The sequence below is a fragment of the Chrysemys picta genome, chromosome 4 (assembly GCF_011386835.1).
Source record: "Chrysemys picta bellii isolate R12L10 chromosome 4, ASM1138683v2, whole genome shotgun sequence".
Taxonomy (NCBI): Eukaryota; Metazoa; Chordata; order Testudines; family Emydidae; genus Chrysemys; species Chrysemys picta.
The window spans coordinates 128,655,583-128,678,893 of NC_088794.1; the positions used below are offsets into that span (position 1 = coordinate 128,655,583).

General features: G+C 45.7%; 1 protein-coding gene across 7 annotated transcripts in view; it reads left to right on the forward strand.

The window, feature by feature from the left end:
* Window positions 1–23,311, forward strand: part of LOC101941060 (B2 bradykinin receptor) — a 43,994-nt gene that overhangs the window by 10,687 nt on the left and 9,996 nt on the right. Inside the window, exons 1-2 of one of the 7 annotated variants that reach the window (XM_065593556.1) lie at window positions 10,630–10,765; window positions 12,474–12,527. The exons of 3 other annotated variants lie outside the window; for them this stretch is intronic. Coding sequence is in view for 2 of the 4 variants with exons in the window: in XM_065593555.1 (XP_065449627.1) it covers window positions 10,581–10,765 (185 nt within the window). In the remaining 2 variants the exon portion in view is untranslated. Of the gene's footprint in view, window positions 1–8,273; window positions 10,766–12,327; window positions 12,528–23,311 lie in introns of those variants that run through there. 3 more of the 7 variants (XM_065593555.1, XM_065593554.1, XM_005307027.5) reach the window with 3 other exon arrangements.

A 23,311-nucleotide genomic window follows, 5' to 3' on the forward strand; every position in this document is an offset into this window, starting at 1 on the left:
CTACTGTGTATTTTCCACTGCATGCATCCGATGAAGTGGGCTGTAGTCCATGAAAGCTTATGCGCAAATACATTTGTTAGTCTCTAAGGTGCCACAAGTACTCCTGTTCTTTTTGTGGATACAGACTAACATGGCCGCTACTCTGAAATCTAACTCCTGCTAATACATCCCAGAATGATGTTTGCTTTTTTTGCAACAGCATTACACTGTTGACTCATATTTAGCTTATGGTCCACTATGAGCTCCAGATCGCTTTCTGAAGTACTCCTTCCTAGGCAGTCATTTCCCATTTTGTGTGTTCAACTGACTCTTCTTTCCTACATGGAGTACTTCACATTTGTCCTTATTGAATTTCATCCTATTTACTTCAGACCATTTCTCCAGTTTGTCCAGATCATTTTGAATTTTAATCCTAACCTCCAAAGCACTTGCAACCCCTCCCAGCTTGGTATCATCTGCAAACTTTATAAGTGTACTCTCTATGCCATTATCTAAATCATTGATGAAGATATTGAACAGAACCGGACCCAGAACTGATCCCTGCGGGACCCCACTCATCCTTCCAGCATGACTGTGAACCACTGATAACTACTCTCTGGGAACGTTTTCCAACCAGTTTTGCACCCACCTTATAGTAGCTCCATCTAGGTTGCATTTCCTTAGTTTGTTTATCAGAAGGTCATGTGAGACAGTATCAAAAGCTTTACTAAAGGCAAGATGTACCACATCTGCCGCTTTCCCCCATATCCACAAGGCTTGTTACCCTGTTAAAGAAAGCTATCAGGTTGTTTTGACATGATTTGTTCTTGACAAATCCATGCTGGCTGTTACTTATCACCTTATTTTCTAGGTGTTTGCAAATTGATTGCTTAATTATTTGTTCCATTATCTTTCCGGGTACAGAAGTTAAGCTGACTGGTCTGTAATTCCCCAATATATTGCAGTTAATGTTTAAAACTGATTAGGTATTACAATGTCACAAAATTATTTTACCAATGTGCACATTAAAAATGCTGCAGCAACACACGAGGGCCGCTGGAGCTTGCAGCCCTCTTGCTGCTCGGGGCACCACTGGATCAGCCCATGCCTGGCAGAGAGCACTGCTGGGGGAAGCCTGGCAACCCCTCCATCTTTGCTTCTCTTGCAGCTGGCTGCAGTGGTGAGTCTGCCCAGGAACCACTGGATCTGCCAGAACACTTGGATCTGCCCTGGCACCGTTGCTCTCCTGGCAGCAATCCACCCAACTAGCTACACTAGGCAGCTCCTAATAACTGGAAGAGCGAGGGATGGGATCAGAGCAAGGCGTGCAGCACCCACCCATGCACATGCAAATGATTCTCCAGCCCATTGTACTCCACCTCTGAGGAGAGACAGCAGGGTGGGCCCTCCCCCCCAAGACAGGGGTAGACTGTGAACTTGTTAATGATTAAATGGTTAACCAATATAATTTTAATAGTATAAATGGGTACTTTTAAAAATGATATTTACGTCCCTAGTTCTGTGGCCTGCAATGTGCAGGAGGTCAGACTAGATGATCACAGTGGTCCCTTCTGACCTTAACATCTATGAGTCTACATGCTGTTGGTGACCACCTCTGTACAAGGACTGATAATATAGGGTAAAAATAAACAAATTGTACTCACAATATACCCAGAGTCTGCATCACTGATTTTTTTTTCAATAGGAAGCTGACCTGCAAAGCCTCAATATCTGCTAACACCACCACCACCACAAAAATACAGTTTATTCCCAAAATGCTGGAAAAGATGCGGGGGGGGGGAGAGAGAATACAGTGCAGCTACCAAAAGGTGGGAGTCAAACTCCCTTTTGTCACTCCACAGCTGTACCAGTGTAGCACCTGAACTTTTCATGAACCATCCAAACAGTTCAGCTTTAGTACAAACATTTATGTTGGTTATAAACATAAATAAACTGAGTCTTATCAGCAATGGCTAAATTCTTTTGTCAATTACGCCCAGAGAGATCCAGTGTAACGCTACTGAATTGTTGGGTCATTGGAGTTATTCTGGATTTACAGTGGTAAAACAGCATAGATTTTGAGCCATGCCGTTTTTTAACCTGCTACGGCCAATATCTTTGCAAACCTTTTAGACCACTATAATTACTCTCAAAACTTCAAATACACCCACATCTTTCCCTTCTGCAGCAGAAAACTTTCCAAAAAAGCCCTATACTCTCTGGTATTTTTAACCATAATTTTCTGAACACTATGTCCTCTTTCACAAACACTAGGGCATCAAGTCCAGTTGCGTTAATCAGTTGGGTCCAGAGACATCAAAATAATGTGACATGACTGCCCCAGCTGCTCAAGAGATAGCACAACAGGATGTGTTCAACCTGGGGAGCGTAAAGAAAAATGGGTTTTTGCAGTTCATAGTTCAAGATGTCAGAAACAGTTCGGTACAAGGCTACACTCTCCTTGAAAAGGGATTTTTACCCCAGTGTCTACTCTGCCATGCTTTAAATTTGAATAATCTGCAAAGTGGGTATGAAACAAAAGATTTAAAAACAGATCACTGAGTAAAAATCTACCTGATATTCATGCAGTAAATACCTTGTACCTGCATTATACAATATCTCACAAACTAAGCAGGGTTGAGCCTGGTTGATGGGAGTTATCCAAAGAAAAGAGAGACTTCTCAGGAAATGGAGAATGTTTCAGTGTGTAAGGTGACTTAGTAGATTCTGACTCCCTGGCATGAAGTTAGCGGGTCCTATAGATTAAACATTTAGCGAGTCCCCTCTGATCATTAAGAAACCCATGGTACATTTTACTAAGGGCTTGGCTACACTTGCAAGTTAGAGCGTATTAAATCAGCCCCAGGCTCTTGAGGTGTCCACACTGGCAAGGAACTTAGAGCGCCTGGACTCCACGGCTAGAGCGCTCCTGGTAATCCACCTCCACGAGAAGCATAGAGCTTGCTGCGCCCTGGCTGAAACGCCGGGATGTCAGTGTGGATGACGTGTTGCATTACTGCGCTGTGAGTGGCCTCCGGAAACGTCCCATAATCTCTTGAAGTCAAGTGGCAACTCTAGTCATTGTTTTGAACACAGCTGCAGTCATGTGGATATCCCCTTTCAAAGCTCTGTTTCTGACAGCCAGCATGCTTATCTGCTCCAGGACAAAGCAAACCAATTCTGTGGAATGCTGCTGCTGCAGAGGCAGGTGTGTGTGCGTGTGTGTGAGAGAGAAGTGGTGGGGAGGGGGATCTGCTGCTGTCTGAACTTACAAGACAGCATGCGGACACACTCTCTGTCCCCCAAAACAGACTGTCTCTCCCCCCACATACACACAACACACTCCCTGTCACACCACCCCCACATTTGAAAAGCACGCTGCAGCCACTTGCACAATGGGATAGCTACCACAATGCACTTCTCTCTGTGGCATTGCAAGAGCTGCTAATGTGACCATGCCACTGTGCTTGCAGCTGACAGTGTAAACACATGGCAGTGCTTTCCCTGCTACAGTCTCCCAGCGCTCTACATCTGCAAGTGTAGCCATAGCCTAAGGTAGCAATATTAAGTGTACTGTACAGGACAAATTCTGTCTTGGCTAATTAAGTTCTGGCAACCTGAAATTGCCATTGTAGTTTCAACTGACAATAGTATATTCACCCTCACTTTCTAGCTTAAACTATTGTCTTATTATTATACACTATTAAAAAGTGCTGGATCACACAGTGATGAGTTGTCATGGAATCACAGAAATGTTGGGCTAGAAAGGACCTTGAGAAGTCCAGCTCCCTGCAATGAGGAAGGACCAAGTAAACCTAGGCCATCTATCCTCGGAAGGAAGGCACTGTAGGAGTGCGATACTGACTTGGACTCTTAATACATTCCATGGGTGGCATACCCGAGCCCACTTATCCACTGACGCTCTAAAAAACTCCCGCACCCCAATCTGGGTCTGTGCTGGTTATGTGATATGTATGTATCTCTTCATCCTTGTAACCAATACCTGTTATCCCTCATAACTCAAGCCGGACCCCCGATGTACAGTATCTTCCCTCTTAACTTCTGTATATTTAATTTTAAACTAACTTTAATAAAATTTAACTATTATTTTACAGAGAGGGCCAGCTTCTGGCCTCCACTCTAGCTGCGATGTCCCTGAGGGTTCCTTGTGCCTGGGTGGACTCCTCAGGTTCCATAGAGCTGCCAGCATGGGTCTTAGTGGGGAAAAAAGGGCTTTGGCTGGATTATCTCTGCACCCTGGCATGGATGGCTGGGGCTGTAGCCATCTGAACATAAGTTATAACAGCCATCACACTGCTCTGACTTGCACCAGGGACTGGACCAGTCCCAGGATCAGTGGGGACTAGAGAAATCAGCTGCATGTGTGATGAGAACTGATGAAGACTGTAACTCTGAGGGAAGAGATTATGAGAGTCCAGGCACACCGGGCAGCCATTCTTAAATACTTAGGCCTTGTCTACACTACACAGTTTTGTCGGCAAAAGGCAGCTTTTGTCTACAAAGCAGTGGAGGTGTACACACTACACTGCTCCTCCGGCTGACAAAACTCTCCTGCTTTGCTGAGGAAAAAAAACGAACACCTCAATGAGAGGTGTAGAGCCTTTTGCGGCAAAGTTAGACCAACAAAGCGTCAGTGTAGACACTGCATTCATTACATCGCCATAACTGGCCTGTAGGAGGTATCTGACAATGCCCACCATGACCGCCCTGCTCACCGTTTTGAAATCCGCTGCCCTGCATCCAGCTATACAGGCATGCACCCCTCCGCTTTAGAAACAGCTCAGCGTGGAGAGCTCACATAGCTACTGCCCAGCTGAGCATGTCAGCTCCCGGCAGCAAACACACTCCTGGACTACAGGGGAGGGGGTGGCTCTCTTTGGTCAGTGGGGAGAGGGGCCTGTGGTAGAACTCAGTGGGAAACACGGAATCAAAACATTAACGCGGAATCCTGCTCTCCCTGGCACTTGGACCACCGCAGCAGGCAGGCAGGACAGGCTGTTGTGGAGAAGGGGGGAAAGAGCATACACGTGCTGTGCTGTGCAGAGCCGGGGGCTGATGTTGGGGTGTTCCCGTCCCCCCCACCAGTGTACCAGACTCTGCGGAGCTGGGGTGTGGGAACAGGGAGACACAAAAAGTATGATCAAAAGCTTCTGCCGCAGGATTGGTTGCTTCCAGCTGGTGTCTGAACTTAGAGACAGCATGCCGACACACTCACTCTCCCCCAACACACTCTCTCTCACACACACACCTGCTGCACCCCCTGCACGCACCAGCCCCACACCCCCTGCCCTGCTCACAGCCAGCCCCTGTCTCCAGGCAGCCCCGCACCCCCTGCCCACAGCCAGCCCCTGCTGCACCCCCTGCCCTGCCTCCAGCCCCACACCAGCCCCTGTCTCTAGCCATCCCTGCACCCCCTGCCCTGCCTGCAGCCAGCCCCGCACCCCCTGCCTGCAGCCAGCCCATCTCCAGCCAGCCCCGCACCCCTTGCCCTGCCCGCAACCAGCCCCACACTCCTTGCCCCTGCCTCCAGCCAGACCTTACCTCCAGTCAGTCCCTGCCCTGCCCCTGCCCTGCCTCCAGCCAGCAATGTACGTAATATATAATTTTGTTATGGAAAGTTATGGAAAGTATATAGTTTATATAGTTATGGAAAGTAAATAATACATGGAAGAAACTAAAGGGATTTTTTTACGTGGGTTTTTTTTTTTTTTTTTGGTCATCTCTGCCGGGGCCCCGCTGAAAATGTTCGAATTGGGCCCCGCACTTCCTAAAGCCAACCACACACACGCACATGCACACGCACATGCATGCACACTTCTGTGGGCTTCTTTTGTTAGTGTTCAGCAATATCAGTTTGGTCATATTACCGAGTGCTACTTTAAAAAGTGTTACTTTTCAGGCACACACCCATGACAAGGTTCATAACATGGTACAAACCAACAATGCCAGGCTCAGCACACTACAGCAACACACATTACTGTGGCTCAGTGTTAATATGCTCCTTCAAGGCATCCCGCAGCCGAATAGCCTCCCCATTCAGTTCCTCTTATAGCCTTGTGTTCATAACGCACAGCACAATACTGAACAGCAGTGCAGGATCCATGCTTTCTGACAGAGATGGCTGAGTTGCAGGTTACCAGGGCAGTTGAAAAGCAGCTGGCAATCTATTAGGATGCCCATAGAATGATGGGATTGAGAAACCTGCATCATGTGATGCTGTACCTGCCTCCAGGAGGCATTGCAAACCCTTCCCAAAGCACCTTGTAGCCAGTTGCACAGTGGGATAGCTACCCACAGTGCACTGCTCTCTGTGTTGATTCAAGAGCTGCTATTGTGAATGCGTTCCACTGACACAAAGAGCACAGTGTGGACATGCAACAGTGGCTGTACATCGGCGTAACCTGCATTGACAAAACTCTGTAGTGTAGACGAGGCCTTAGAGCTTTTAGACACTAGCCTGCCTTAGCTAATAGTGACAAGCAGATTTCCCTTGAGGAACTGCAGCTGTGCACAAGTCATGTGTGAAAATCTATTAGTGATGTGTAAAAGTGTGCAGCATTGTTGCAGCCACCCTCAATGGCACCTATATCTGGCTGTAGTGATGGTAGGCCAGGGATGAAGTGAATTCCAGCCTCTTCTATTAGGGGCTGGCACAGTGTCAATGTGGTACCACTAGCAAAGTGCTTACAGCCAGTTCATCTGAAAGTCAGATCGCTCCATGAAATATTCAATGTGCAGAGAAAGAGACACCGGCAAAAGTTGTTTGGCCATTAGACCATCACACTCTGCCTAGTCAGGAGAGCCGTAAAGCTCCCACCCAGGGAAAAGAGCTTCATTTCAGCTGCTACCAGAGAGGAGCTAAATTGCAGTAAGAGTTACAGTATTTTATGTGCAGTCTGACAGAAGGGAGAGCCAAAAGAAGACACCACCAATGTGCTTCTTGAGGAGTTTTAAGTGGAGTTGTGTATGTAGCTGAACTGCTATATAAAGCCTCTGCCCTGGCATGGAGAATAATGAAATACCACTTGTTACAGCTGCTTTGAGAAGGTGAATGTCTCAAGAACTTTCAGCCACTGATTTTCATTTCTCTTTCCTTCCTTTTGGCTTTTGCTTTCCCTCCAGTGAAGCTCCAGTGTGAGCGTGACATGCTATTAGGTACTTTCCGCACTAACTGCTGCGCAGGGTTAGATGACTGATAAGGGCACCGTAAACTAGGGAGTAGAGGCTTATATTTTTATTGAGGAGGGAAGGAATGGGGAGCACTGAATAATGACTCATGCAGGGCTCTTTTGTGACTTATATGTAATGATGAGTAAAATACTAGTGACTGCAATGTAGCCAGAGGAAGTAATACAGGAATTGCAAATGCAAACCCCTTTGATGGAGAGTGAAGAAGGAGCCTTCTCCAGTGGCACAGGTGGAGTTGAATCAGAAATGAATTGACACTTTTTCCCCTCTTAAGGAGTAATGATCAAAGAGCTGTTATCAAATGTGTTCAGAACATGCACACAACTTCATATGCAGAGTAGGTGCTTAGGAGGAGATGGTGAAGGGAAAAGGGCCAGGCCTGGTGTTCGGAGCCATCCATTCCTTAGTTTTAATCCTGCCTCAGACACTGTGGCCTTTGGAAGGCCAATTACCCTGTGTGCCTCAGTTTCCCCATCTGTAAATTAGGGATGGGGAAATTTGCCTACTTCCAGTGAGGTTCTGAGAATTAATTAGGTATTTGTAAAACACCTTGGAGATGTGAAGTGCTATACTGGTGCTATGTATAAAGAGTAGGAGAAAGTGTCAGGGGGTGTTTGTGTGTCAGATACATCATACCACATTAGCTCTGTTCTGTTCTGATTGCATGAATGTGCAACCACTTTATGTATACACACTGGTGTGTCTAACATCCATATTCTCTATCTATAAACATTTTTATTAAGCCCTATACTCCCCAAATACAGAAGTCAAACTCTGCCTATGGAGCCAGTCCCATGTGGTGGGGCTCAGGGTCGGGGCGCCACCTCCACCCCCTGACTCGCCTCAGCGGGCCCCCTAGCCACCTAACCTGTCTGGGTTGCGGGGATGCAACCAAAAAATATGGGGAGGGGGGGGCATGTGGCCTCTGATAGGGGACACAAATATGCTTGCTCATCCCGGGCACACAAATGCCTAGTTATGGCTCTGGCTGGGACTTCCCAGGCACACACTTGTCACATGTGAAGAAGAGGAAGTCTGTGCAGCGCATCCTGATGCCAAGACTCTTTTTAATTTTTTTCTTCTAGAAGTGTTTTGCTATCATCCCCCGCTGTTCTGTCAGAGACGTGCAAATGTGCACTGACCTCTGCTTCCCACACAACACGGTTAGCAGAACAATGTGATTATAAAGACACTGTGAAGCTAGGCAGCGAGCCAGCTACTGGAAAGGAAGACATATTAATGGCTGACCATCTCTCTCAGCAATGAGCCAAACATAGAGCACAAGTCCTTGAGGAAAAAGGCACGTGAGTGAGACACTATAGGGTTTTCTAGCTACTTATGAAGTACATAATAATTAGTTTACTTTGTGTCAGGCCCTTCAGCTAGGGACGCACAAAATTGTGACTTCAGTTCACAGGGGGGTTGCTGCAAACTTTGGTTTTAGTTCACCCATCCCAAAAACTTATCCAAAATGGTCACATTTCACATAGTTTTCATCCTAAACACTAAGCAGGATTTGCCTGCCAATTCCCCCCAGGCTGCCCCCTCCCGCGCAGCCACAGCCTCAGCCTCCCTTCCCTTGTGTTTGTGATCTTCTGGATGTAGGGACAGGAAACCAGTGGTCTGCAAATAACTTCTCCATTTTTCACACCATAACCTCCTCCTCTGTCTGTGGGAAGAAGGGAGCCAGTCAACCTGAAGCCCGGTGTAGAATTTTCCTTAGGCACAGTACACTTAGAATCAGAGAATAGTATCATAGAATATTAGCGTTGGAAGAGACTCTCTGCCCCGGGCTCCACCTCTGCCCGCCGCTGACTTGCTGCTCACCTCTTCATCCCCCCATCAGATCCCGCCTCCGCTCACCTCCTCCCTCACCCACCTGCCGCTTACTCATCTGCTGCTCGCCTCCTCATTCTGCCCCGGAAGCAGCCAGCAGGTCTGGCCCATAGGCGGGTGGGGGGCGCGGGGCTCCGCGCGCTGCCTGAGCACCAGCTCTGCACTCCCATTGGCCGGTTCCTGGCCAATGGGAGCTAGGGGCGCAGTGCCTGCGGGCAAGAGCAGCACACATCGCAGAGCCTCCTGCCTCCCACCCCTGGAGGGGGACCTGTTGGCCGCTTCCAGGGCGCAGCATAGAGCCAGGACAGGCAGGCAGCCTGCCTTAGCCCTGCTGCTCCACTGACTGGGATCCCTGCAGTTCCCAGCCAGTGCTGACTGAAGTCAAGGAGGTCTTTGGAAGTCACAGACCTCCATGACTAAATCAAAAGTCTTACAGATCGACACCACAGGTATCCACCACAAGGGCACATAAAGAATATGTATCTAGGAGCAGTATGGGCAACATAATACAGCCACTTACAGGCATAGCGGGGATTGATCCATCCCTGTGATGAAACAGATTTGGGGACAGAGGGAAGCAGCTTGTTTCTCCCATTCAGGCTATTACAATGGTGCAGAATTGCCTCTCCAGCAGCTGAGTAGCCTCCTTTCTGCCCCCGTCTCCAAACACCCCCTATGCCTGTGCCTGCTACCAACATACTGCACAGTTGGAGACAGTTCTGGATCCAGTGTAGAAGCCCTTTCACCAAGGGTATTCCTACGCCTGCCCTGTAGCCATTCTGCACCAGGTTAGCTGCTGCAAGAAGTGAACAATGGTGAAGAGGGTCTCTCTAAGGGCTCTGTATCCATACTGCATCCACCCATAGGGACAGATTGAGTGAGAGATATTTCAAGCTACATTTTAAGTGAGTAAGATCCCCCCTTACCCCCCCCCCCCCGCAAAAAAAACCCATAAGAGATTAAACCCTGGCAAGGAAGCTAGGTTATGAGATGCAATAATGAAGGGTAATGATGTTTATTCACCATGAATAAAAGTGGCAAACATTAAAGCAGCTGATAGATGGGAGGAGAGGCTAAAGGTTAGTCTCTGGGCCCCATTTGTTTTATTGGGACTTTTTAAAAGACTATTTACAATTGGTATAGTACTCACTGCTGCAAACTGCTATTTCTGACCTGGTGTCAAGCACATAGAGACCAAGGGTTTTCATGGCTGACTTCCCCTAGCATGCTGGTAAATAATGTAATGGAAACAGTACTGCAGTCAGACATTTTGTGTGTTCAGCCACTGCCACCTGAAAACTTAACATCACATAGCTAGGACTAATCTTAGGTCTTTGCGAGACAAGGTCAGACAGCTGCATTCTTGCAGTTTGTTAATCAGAATGGGAGGATGGGATAGAAAGTTATGGAAGAGAGACTGAACAGCGACCTTGGTTTTAGGTACCCCGACATATTGTTGTTATGGCTAGAAATACTAGAAATGTTTTGAGATAATGAGTAGTTTGTTCAAATTAGGAGAATTGGTGACCCAGTAGAGGTTATTATGCTGACCCACAATGAGTCACTTTGGGTTATGTGTTTTGTTAGTTTGCTACAAAAGATTAGGTAAAAGTAAGAATCTCAGAGAAATCCGAGGGAGCTTTTCTTCAGCGAAGGAGCTAACATCTAAACTCCCCATCAGCTGGGACAGAAGGAGGACCCCTGTAAGCCCGGCACGTGATCACTCAAAACCATCTCAGACGTGAGTAACTATATCTGGGATCATGGGCAATGGATGCAACTTCCTCTGGGGGAGGCTAGCTCCTTGTCCTGCCTCTTCCACCACAGCCCTGCCCACACTCCACCCCTGCTCTGCCCCAAGGCCCACCACTGCCCACCGCTGACTTGCTGCTCACCTCTTCATCCCCCCATCAGGTCCCCCCTCCTCTCACCTCCTCCCTCACCCACCTGCCACTTGCCCATCTGCTGCTCACCTCCTCATCCCCCTGCCAGACTCCCCCTCCCGCCACGAGACCCCACCACCAGCCATGCAGCTGGCTCGCCACTCACCTCCTCATCCTGCCGCTCCCCCCGCCTCCCCCAAGAGACCCTACCACCTATTCACCTTTAACGCACCAGTAAAATTCCCCTGCGGGAACTGAAGAGCTACAGATCAATTGCCAGATAGATTCTCCTCTGAATGGCAGGGAGTTCAGTGTATACTGTATAAAGAGAGATGAAAAGTCAGGCTACCTGCGCCAAACTGAAGCCTAATCTCTCCTTTTGAAAAGTGTTGGTCATTGACAGCCTGCATTAGGACAGTAGTTTAATGACTTTTCTTACACAGAATTCCTTGCCAGACTCGCTTACTTAAACTGGGTTTGAATAAAATGACTAGATCAAGAAATAAATTCACTGACTATGTCAGCTCCTCCTTGAGCCAGGTTAGTCAAAAATACTTCTTCTTGGTACAAAGAATAACTGACGGCTCATTTGGAAACTGTTTTTAACCCCAAGAACACATTTTCCTACAGCTGAATGTCGCCAAAGGCTTCCTGGGCGTTGGCAAATGACTGTTAAATGACTTCATTACCATTTTATGGTCCTTAACAGTTTTAGTGATCTGCTACTAGGTCTCTGGTCTGTGTAAAGTTACTCAGGGATCCCCTCCACTCCCCTCCCCAACCCCCCGCCTGTTGTTCGCAACCTCACACACACCCCACACCCCGCAGAGATGGAAGGCGAGGAGGAGAGACACGCCGGTAGCTCCTCCGAAGGGGGAGGAGGGTGTAGTGGAGGAGACGAGGAAGACTCACACCAGGCAGCAGCAGGCTGTAGGAGTCTCCAGGAAGGGTCAGAGCAGAGAGGGGAAGAGGCAGGTTGGGGGCATAGGTGCTGACTCCAGTGGGCTGGAGCACCCGCGGGGAGCCAAGATCCCCTCTCACCACCCCACCCCACCTCCTCCTCCACCTCCCTGCTCCTCCACCTACCTCCCAGAGCTTCCCACCAGGCCACCGTTTGGTGGTGTAGCAAGCTCCGGGAGGGAGGGAGAGGAGCGGGAACATGGCACACTCAGGGGAGGAAGCAGAGCCGGGGCGGGGATTTGGGGAAGGAGTCGGAATAGGGGCAGGGAGGAGGCAGAGTTGGGGCGGGGACTTTGGGGAAGGGGTTGGAATGGGGGCAGGGCAGGGTGGGAGGGGACGGTGCCTCATAGAAGGGGTGGAGTCGGGGCGGTTTGGGGGTAGAGGGGGGTCGAGCACCCACGGGCGGGAGCAGAAGTTGGTGGGGGCACCATGGCCCAGGTGTCGGGCAGCAGGTACGGCTTGCTAGGGGAGGCAACGCTTCCACTTGCCTATTATACCCGCCGCCCATGTCCAGGATGTCCTAAACCTATTGTGTATGTGTGTGTGCTTAATATCAAATAGTAGTTTTAGATAAGAGCATGCTTTTTTGTATCAATCATTTCTCAGATGGAAGCACTGTGATCCCATTGATTTATTCCTGATACCACCTGGAGAGAAACAGTTAAGTTACCACTGCTTTTGGTTCTGAAAAACCCCAGGTAACAACAGGATCAGACTCCATAGTTTTTATCCCCTGGTCATAAAGGCATTATGTTGGAAATAATTAAAGGCAAGACTTTTCCAGATTTCCCTTTTATCTGATAATTTTCCCTACTACTTTGTTGCAGCAGGATGGGTTTTGCATCTATTCCACATTTCCTTTAGGTAATTGAAAGGAACAGCATCAGAACTGAATGGATTGCTCCTAGGGGAAATTTAGCAACTTGTTTTTTTCCACTGGATTCATTGCTACCGAGGCAACTTTAAAAACAATAGACGTAATTGTTTTTCATCTTTTCCAAAAATAAAGGAGCTCAATGCACTTACCTATAGATGCGATGTGACAGCCGTAATTTCACACTGTGCCATCAGATTACATGCTGTAGGAGCTCTTAAAATTTAGTTTTTGAAGTGTATTATCGCTGTATGTTTTCTTTATTTCTTGATGTGCACTGTTTTCCTATAAAGGGAACAGAAATAGGGAAAGATGTTTTATTTGCTTTTCCTTTATTTCTGCTTTGGTGCTTTTGATTGGTTGCACTACTAGACCTATGACATACTATGACTTTTTTAATTCTCATGTAGTCTTACTTAACAGCAAACAATATCTAATGTGTAACAGAAAGGTCTCCTTTGTAATCTTTAAAGACTTTCAAAATCAGAGCAACTTACTCATAGGTTGGAGATGTTAAATGTTCTTATCATGGGACTGTTAGGCATAAACTCCTATCCTTCAAACTGTTTCCAAAAGACTCTGGCACTAGGGCCGGGGGAAAGGCGGCTCTCCCCACCACCGCAGCCTCCACTGCAGCCCTGCATGCCCCAAGTTCCCCGCCCACCCCCTATTCTCCACCTCACCCTACACCTCTCTCCTTTCCAGACCCCTGTGGCTGCGCACCTGCATGGCTCTCCTCATCAGGTGCATGGCCCTGGATGGGTTCCTGTGCAGCCGCGCATCTTAGAGGGAACACAGCTGATGCCCCAAACCAGTGGTGGGGTCGATAATTAGCTTTCACCAAACCAGTAACAAATGTGAACTCCTGGATCACTAGAACAGCCTTACCATGGCATCACAGATAGTCCCCTTAGTCTCTCCAGTCTATCTTGCCACCCAGACAAACTGGACTTAGTAATAAATTGTCACTTACACCAACAATCACACCATTTTCAGGTTGCTTCCAGTCCCAAGAGATCAGTCACTTACCCAAGATCAATTAGTACCCTAGATTTTACACCAAAGACACTTCCTGTAGACAATCCTGTAATAATCTAAAGGTTTATTAACTAGGAAAAAGTCATGGGAGAGTTATTTACAGGTTAAAGCAAGCAAGCACATACATACAAATGAGTTACCATCTAAATCCTAAGAATGACAGAGTTGTAGTGATCTGTCTATTCAAAGTGTCCTTCATGGCAGACCAGGAGGCAGCCCCTGGGAATCTCTGGCCCTAGAGAGTTCCAGCAGCCAAAAAGATGCAATTTCTTCTTAATGCCCTTCCCCCAGAGTTCAGGATAATGGGTCGAGTTCATGTGCATATCTCCTCTTCATAGTGAGGGGGGAGCAATCAACAAAGTCTTTTGTCCTCTGATGTTCCACAATGGTTTGTCTGGTGTCTATGGGCCTTCTTTTGTTGGTCAGGAGAGGATATCTCCTGTGGCAAACTAGTATTTCACACTGGTAATGCTTCTCACCAGAGCAAACACTTTTACATTTACAAAGCAAACACTTAAATATTACCTTATAACATGGGATATACATATTAATGCATGTAGCAACATACCAGCATTTCATAAAGTCTAAACACTAAAAACATTTTATAAGACTAATACCTACAGTATTTTGAGCAAAGCTAACAAACAGGTGACTTGGTCTGGTCTCCATTTATGAGGCTGTCAGGTCTTAGCTAATGCCTGCAGCGTGGGCAAGAGCTGGCCTCTGGCCTGCCAGCATAACAGTGGAATCTATGTACAAATAGAATCAGTGGAAGACAGTCTTTTCTGTGTATAATATTGCAGGATGAGTCACCCTTACTTAAACCAGCTTTTAACTAGGTTTCTTTTTACCATTCACTCTAATCACAACACTTCTGTCTAGTATATATAGTCTTCTTTCCACAGCTCAGATGGCCCCTCGATAAACATATTTGCTGCAGTTTTAATGTTTACATAAAGGAGCAAGTCTTCTAAATTAATAAATATTCTCCCGGGGAGATTCGACTATATTAGCCAGGCTCATGTTACATGAGAGATTCAAGGAGATGAACCCACAAACTGAGGTCATTTTCTATGGGAAATACACAATCACAATGAAAATATTCATTCTGCATACAGGCTGTGAGACCGGTAAATGCAGAAGGTTGATTAGGAAAACAGTTTCAGGGAGAAAGGCTGTGTTGAGAAACAAGAAATGGTATGCTAGCTTTTACTAATTGTTCCTCTTATTGACAAATCTAACAACAGCATATCAAGAGATGGATTGATACAGGCTATTCATAAGACTATTTCAGGAATCGTGACTCCACTAATTTAGTCACAGGGGTTCTTTTACATACCTTACAGACACCAGGATTAAGACCAAGCAAAATCATCACAGCCATTAAAGAAAGGAAAAGAAAACATTAAACAAAACACAAATGATAAACTGGTTACTTCCCGTACAATCTCTTCTGCATGTCTCTCTGTGAAGAGTCTTTAACAGAAATTACACACTTGAGAGTGAACTGCTTCTGGGGGCACTTTTCTCCTGGTAAATTAAAACCAAAGTATACGGTTTCCCGAAATTATTATGAATCCATTATTTAGTATATCCTTAGATCATTAAGAATGTTGATAGACGGGAAAAACAATTTATTTCAGGGCAGGTAAATTCAAATTTAAATTTACCTGCCCTGAAATAAATTGTTTTTCCCGTCAACATTAAGAATGTTGATAGACGGGAAAAACAATTTATTTCAGGGCAGGTAGATCTGTTAATTATTAATAAATAACCAGCCAATTTATCGTTGGGTAAAGTAAGCAATCTTAAGTACGTCCTATGAAATTTAAAAAAATATTTTAGAAGAAGCCATTTAAGGAGCTGTTTTGAGATAGGTCAGTTAACCAATATTAAGAATCTTAAATCCAATTAAATCCCACTATTTCTCTGTTTAGCAATGTTTAGCCCCTGTCTAGTCTTCAGGAATACATGGGCTAACCACTTTGTGATTATCAGGAGAAACTTAATATTTTAAGTTACAACCACATTTCAATAGCCCAATAGAATTATACAAGTTTCAATGTGATCCCTTATCAGTGTCTTAATTAACTTTCTCTCACCAACCCACATTGAAGTTTTGGGGAGATTTTTTTTGGATTGGTTTCTTCTGGAGTCTCCTCTGTTTTCTTACCTATGTGTAGCAACTTGCTTGTAGAGATGGACTGGAAGATTGTGGAGTGCTTGCTGTCTAAGCAGGGTAGCAGAGGCTTGTGTGTGAAAGGTGCTCACTTCAGAGGTTTTTTTGGCTCTCTTCCTTCCTATTTCCATGAAATTATGAAAATGCTCCTCTTTCAGGCCTGTTTAGATTCAAAGTTGGTTGCTGTCACTCTTTCATTGGCTTCATGTCTTCTGTGTTGGCTTAGGTGACACCTGCAGCTCCTGAATATGCAGTCGGCCTGATCAAGACACAACGGTTCTTTAGAATCATAGAATCATAGAATATCAGAGTTGGAAGGGACCTCAAGAGGTCATCTAGTCCAACCACCTGCTCAAAGCAGAACCAATTCCCAGCTAAATCATCCCAGCCAGGGCTTTGTCAAGCCGGGCCTTAAAAACCTCCAAGGAAGGAGACTCCACCACCTCCCTAGGTAACGCATTCCAGTGTTTCACCACCCTCCTAGTGAAATAGTTTTTCCTGATATCCAACCTGGACCTCCTCCACTGCAACTTGAGACCATTGCTCCTTGTTCTGTCATCTGCCCCCACTGAGAACAGCCGAGCTCCATTCTCTTTGGACCGCCCCCTTCAGGTAGTTGAAGGCTGCTATCAAATCCCCCCTCATTCTTCTCTTCTGGAGACTAAACAATCCCAGTTCCCTCAGCCTCTCCTCATAAGTCATGTGCTCCAGACCCCTAATCATTTTTGTTGCCCTCCGCTGGACTCTTTCCAATTTTTCCACATCCTTCTTGTAGTGTGGGGACCAAAACTGGACACAGTATTCCAGATGAGGCCTCACCAATGTCGAATAAAGGGGAACGATTACGTTCCTCAATCTGCTGGCAATGCCCCTACTTATACAGCCCAAAATGCCGTTAGCCTTCTTGGCAACCAGAGCACACTGTTGACTCATATCCAGCTTCTCGTCCACTGTGACCCCTAGGTCCTTTTCTGCAGAACTGCTGCCTAGCCATTCGGTTCCTAGTCTGTAGCAGTGCATGGGATTCTTCCGTCCTAAGTGCAGGACTCTGCACTTGTCCTTGTTGAACCTCATCAGGTTTTTTTCGGCCCAATCGTCTAATTTGTCTACGTCCCTCTGTATCCGATCCCTACCCTCTAGTGTATCTACCACGCCTCCTAGTTTAGTGTCATCTGCAAACTTGCTGAGAGTGCAGTCCACACCATCCTCCAGATCATTAATAAAGATATTAAACAAAACCGGCCCCAGGACCGACCCTTGGGGCACTCCGCTTGAAACCGGCTTTGTTCTTTGTTCTTGTGGTGGGAAGCATCAGATAACTTAGCTCTTTCTTTTTATTCAGTCCATTTTCTGAGATATCCCTTTAGTTCCATCAGAGTTTAATAGGAGTTCAAATTCAGTTTCAAATGAATCCAAATACTCCTGTTTCCTGTGTAGAAGTCAGCTCTCAAAATAGTCTTTTCAAATTCTTAAATGATCAAAAAAATATTGTCTTTTCTTTTTACCAATCTTTGTAGAGGTGCTATCCGCCCTTCCTGCAGCCCCCATTGGCTTGGAGCAGCGAACCGCGGCCGGTGGGAGCCGCGATCGGCCGAACCTGCAGACACGGCAGGTAAACAAACCGGCCCGGCCAGCCAGGGGCTTTCCCTGAACAAGCGGCGGACCGGCTTTGAGAACCACTGCGCTACATTCCTTTCACAATCAGGTCTCTTCGTAAAACATGAATGTTTTACGTTTTTTCTTCTTGAAATAAGGATTACCTTTGTATCAAGCTGGTATCGTATACAAAGGGAGAGATGTCCTATTCTTTGATAAGACACTCTGGTTGATTGGTTTTCTGACTAAATGGTTTCTAGATTTTCAATCTACCATTTGCAGTATATTTACAATTGTAATTACAGACTCTTATCAAATATTCTGTATAAAGCATGAATCACAATAATGAATCATAGAATCATAGAAGATTAGGGTTGCAAGAGATCTCAAGAGGTCATCTACCCCAACCTCCTGCTCAAAGCAGGACTAACACCAACCAAATTATCCCAGCCAGGGCTTTGTCAAGCCGGGCCTTAAACCTCTAAGGATGGAGATTCCACCACCTCCCTAGGTAACCCATTCCAATGCTTCACCACCCTCCTAGTGAAATAGTTTTTCCTAATATCAACCTAAACCTCCCCCACTGAAATTTGAGACCATTGCTCCTTGTTCTGTCATCTGCTACCACTGAGGACAGCCTAGCTCCATCCTCTTTGGAATCCCCCTTCATGTAGTTGGAATCCCCCTTCATCCCACCCTCACCCTTCTCTTCTGCGGACTAAATAACCCCAGTTCCCTCAGCCTCTCCTCATAAGTCACGTGCCCCATCCCCCTAATCATTTTCATTGCCCTCCACTGGACTCTCTCCCATTTGTCCACATCCTTTCTGTAGTGGGGGGCCAAAAACTGGATGCAATACTCCAGATGTGGCCTCATCAGTGCCGAATAGAGGGGAATAATCACTTCCCTCAATCTGCTGGCAATGCTCCTACTAATGCAGCCCAATATGCCATTAGCCTTCTTGGCAACAAGGGCACACTGTTGGCTTGTATCCAGCTTCTCGTCCACTGTAATCCCCAGGTCCTTTTCTGCAGAACTACCGCTTAGCCCGTCGGTCCCCAGACTGTAGCAGTGCGTGGGATTCTTCCGTCCTAAGTGCAGGACTCTGCACTTGTCCTTGTTGAAACTTATCAGATTTCTTTTGGCCCAATCCTCCAATTTGTCTAGGTCACTATGGACCCTATCCCTACCGTACATGGTATAAAAGCAAATAGTATAGAATATTAAAGCAAAATTGAAGTTATAAAACTGCATTCCAAGGTCAGTGTGGAAAGACTTGGAGGTAATAAACATTTTACGTCTGTAAAGCCATGTTTATCTTCCCGGATATTTGCTTGTCCTTGGGAGATAAGGTAGAAGCCTCCTAAAATTCCTTTGGTTAGCTTGAATATTTCATATAATTAAACAAACAAAAATACCTGCATTTGACATACTTTTATCCAAGCACTGAATGTATGAAAGAAATGATAAATATATTGTAAGCTTCAGTTAAGACACAAGCAAGTTTAATAACCTGCTATTAAATATATACATAATTTTATTAATATCATTTTTGTATCAGTATTGATATCTCTGCCCTACATTTTTCATGTAACTTAGATCTAAACACATACTTACAGCACCAGCTCTAGGGTTTTTGCCCTGGGCGAATGTCTGCCCTTCGGAGCCTGCAGTTATTCACAGAATAATAAACAGCTGCGAACCAGATTTTCCTCCTGCCCCTAGTATTTTGCTGCCCATGGCAATCAGCTGTATTGTAAAGCTAGCCGCATGTATCTGAGATGCACAGAATGCTAGTTTGGCCCGTTGTAGCTCCTGTGTAAATGTAAGATAGTATGTATACTGCAGATAGGCTCACTCTGGACATGATACCTACCATGCACTGAACTCCCATTGAATATTACAGCAGAACCCATCCCTTATTAAGACACAAATGACTAAATAATATGTTAACATCTATGCCAAATTCATTGTGAATGGTCATGAACTGTGGAAACGCACCACACTGGATGGAAAACTTACAGAGATGGTGGGAGATTCCACTTCCTGGTTAATTGTTGTGGCCATCATCAGACAGGAGCACTGCTTCCTATTCAAATGTATGAGTGAGACTTGTGGGCAGCTATATTCCATATTAAAATTAAATGCCCAGTCCTTCTCTCAGGGAAATCCATGGGAGTTTTGCCATGGACTACGGTAGGAGGAAGAAGAATAGCACATAGGTGAGGAGGTAAGGGACACCACGACTGGTTCTTCTCTTTCTTACACTGGTGTAAGTTAGGGAAAATGCCACGGTACTTAACAGAGTTACACAAGTGGAAAGCTGTTGTAAGAGAAACGACAATCAGACCATTGTTATTGGTATGTAATAGACATGGGCAGCAACGTATGGGACAAGAGCTACCACATCTGAAAGATCAGGTTAAAGTATATTTAGATAAATTAGATGTATTCAAGTTGGCAGGACCTGATCAACTTCATCCCAGAGTACTTAAACTAGGAAGCAATCTCAGAACAATTAGCAATTATCTTTTTAGAACTCATGGAGGATGAGTGAGGTCCCAGAGGATTGGAGAAGGGCAAATATAATACCTATCCTAAAAGGGGGAACATAGATGACCCAGGAAATTACAGATCAATCAGCCTAATGTAGATACCTGGAAAGATACTGGAAGAAATGATTAAACAATCAATCTTAAGCACCTAGACAATAATAAGGTTATAAAGAATAGCCAGCATGGATTTATCAAGAATAAATCATGCCAAACCACCGTAATTTCCTTCTTTGATAGGGTTACTGGCCTAATGAATATGAGGTTAGTAGTAGTTGGGATATATCTTGATTTTAGTAGGGCTTTTGACACTCCCATATGCCATTCTCATAAGCAAGCTAGGGAAATACAGTTTAGATGAAATTACTATAGAGTGAGTGCACAGCTGGTTGAAAGATCATACTGAAAGAGTAGTTCACTAGCAAACTGGTTCACTAGCAAACTGGGAGGGCGTTTCTACTGGGGTCCCACAGGGGTCAGTTCTAAGTCCAGTACTATTCAATATTTTCATTAATAGCTTGAATAATGGAGTAGAGAGTATGCTTATAAAATATTCAAATGATATTATGCTGGGAAGGGTTGCAAGCACTTTGGAAGAGAGGATTAGAATTCAAAATGACCTTGACAAATTGGAGAATTGGTCTGAAATCAACAAGATGAAATTCAGTAAAGACAAAGGCCAAACATATTTGTAGGCCCCCCAGGGAAATAATTGTAAAAGGGGCCGGGAGTAAAAGCACAGTGGGGCAGGAGCTAGGGTTGGTCTCTAGAGCAAGGGAGGGGTCAGGGGTAAACTGCAAGCGCAGCAAGGCTAGGAAGGGGGTAAACAGGATCCCCTCCGCCCCTGCCCACATAGAGCGGGTACCTACCTGGTTCTATTTCTGGGGTATTAACAGCATTGGTATTTACATGGGAGATAAATTGTCCCTCCCTACTTGGCACTGGCCTAAGCTGGAGTACTATGTCCAACTCTGGGTGCTACCCTTTAGGACAGATATGGACAAATTGGTCAGAATCCGGAGGAGAGCAATAATAATATAAAAAGATAAAAAGTTTAGAAAACCTGACTTATGAGGAAAGGTAAAAAAATGGGCATGTTTAGTCTTGAGAAAAGACGAGGGGGAGGGGGGGCCCTGATCACAATCTTCAAATATGTTAAGGGCTGTTATAAAGGTGATGGGTGATCAATTGTTCTCCATGTCCACTGAAGGTAGGACAACCAGAAAGGGGCTTAATCTGCAGCAAGTGAGATTTAGATTAAAATATTAGGAAAAACCGTCTAACTACAGTATAAGGGTAATTGAGCCCTGGAGTAGATTGTGGAATCCCCCTCATTGGAGGTTTTTAAGAACAGGTTGGACAAACACCTGTCAGGAATGATCTAGGTTTACTTGGTCCTGCATCAGCACAGGAAGCTGGACTTAATGACTTTGAGGTCCCTTCCAGCCCTACCTTACATTTCTATGATTAACTGTTTTCCTCATTTGAGAACAGTTAGGTAGCTGGCATGTGCTGAGACCACTGCCTATTATGCTGACCAGAATTCTCTCATTTTTTCCTTGTGCTCTCCCTTCTGTCTGTATCCACTTGCTGGTTCATGTCTTATACTTCGACTGCAAACTCTTTGGGCAGGCACCATCTTTTTCTTCAGTGTTTGTACAGTGCAAATGTGGTCCTGGTTCATAACTAGAGGCTCGGAGGCACGACTGAAATGATAATCTTCCAGCAGATGGGATGTGGTAGAACTGGTAAAGGCTTAGGTGAGTGGGAGATGTTCATATTGATTAACCACAATCTTGCAAAGTCAGTGGGAGTTTTGTCCACATGAGGACTGAGACAAGAAAGCTTATCTTGGGTTTCCTGAATGGAGCCTGAAGCTAACTAATCACAGATATTTCCATGCTGTGTTTTTAACATTTTGAGGCAATGCAGAACTCAGAGTCATGAGTAGATTCCTGAGATAACACTACTCTGTTGACAAAATCCAGTACATTAACATCTCCAGTCATTTTAAGCCAAGTGATGCCTTCCCTTACAAGTAGTAGTCATTCCATTGAGTTCAGAGGTATATGCTCACCATAAATTTAATCCAGGTGTCAAACAGGAAATCAGATATCTTGTATGACTAAAAATACAGAGACAGTTGGAGCAGAGAAGCTGAGTTATGCTCAGGATGTTGTGACTGCATCTCACATTATGGTGTTGGCAATGATACAGCCCATCCTGTTCAGGTCTTGGCAGCAGAGAAACAGAAGGGAATCATAGAATCATAGAATATCAGGGTTGGAAGGGACCTCAAGAGGTCATCTAGTCCAACCCCCTGCTCAAAGCAGGACCAATTCCCAACTAAATCATCCCAGCCAGGGCTTTGTCAAGCCGGGCCTTAAAAATCTCCAAGGAAGGAGACTCCACCACCTCCCTAGGTAACACATTCCAGTGCTTCGCCACCCTCCTAGTGAAATAGTGTTTCCTAATATCCAACCTGGACCTCCCCCACTGCAACTTGAGACCATTGCTCCTTGTTCTGTCATCTGCCCCCACTGAGAACAGCCGAGCTCCATCCTCTTTGGAACCCCCCTTCAGGTAGTTGAAGGCTGCTATCAAATCCCCCCTCATTCTTCTCTTCTGGAGACTAAACAATCCCAGTTCCCTCAGCCTCTCCTCATAAGTCATGTGCTCCAGACCCCGAATCATTTTTGTTGCCCTCCGCTGGACTCTTTCTAATTTTTCCACATCCTTCTTGTAGTGTGGGGACCAAAACTGGACACAGTATTCTAGATGAGGCCTCACCAATGTCAAATAAAGGGGAACGATCATGTTCCTCGATCTGCTGGCAATGCCCCTACTTATACAGCCCAAAATGCCGTTAGCCTTCTTGGCAACAAGAGCACACTGTTGACTCATATCCAGCTTCTCGTCCACTGTGACCCCTAGGTCCTTCTCTGCAAACTGCTACCTAGCCATTCGGTCCCTAGTCTGTAGCAGTGCATGGGATTCTTCCGTCCTAAGTGCAGGACTCTGCACTTGTCCTTGTTGAACCTCATCAGGTTTTTTTTGGCCCAATCCTCTAATTTGAAGAAATCAATGGACCAAGTTGACACTTTGTTATCTCTAGTGAAGTTATGTCAGTGCTGAATTTGGATCAATGTCTTAAAGAGATGTCAGTGATTCCTTCACTGGTCTCAATACTAAGAGGTCATAGAAG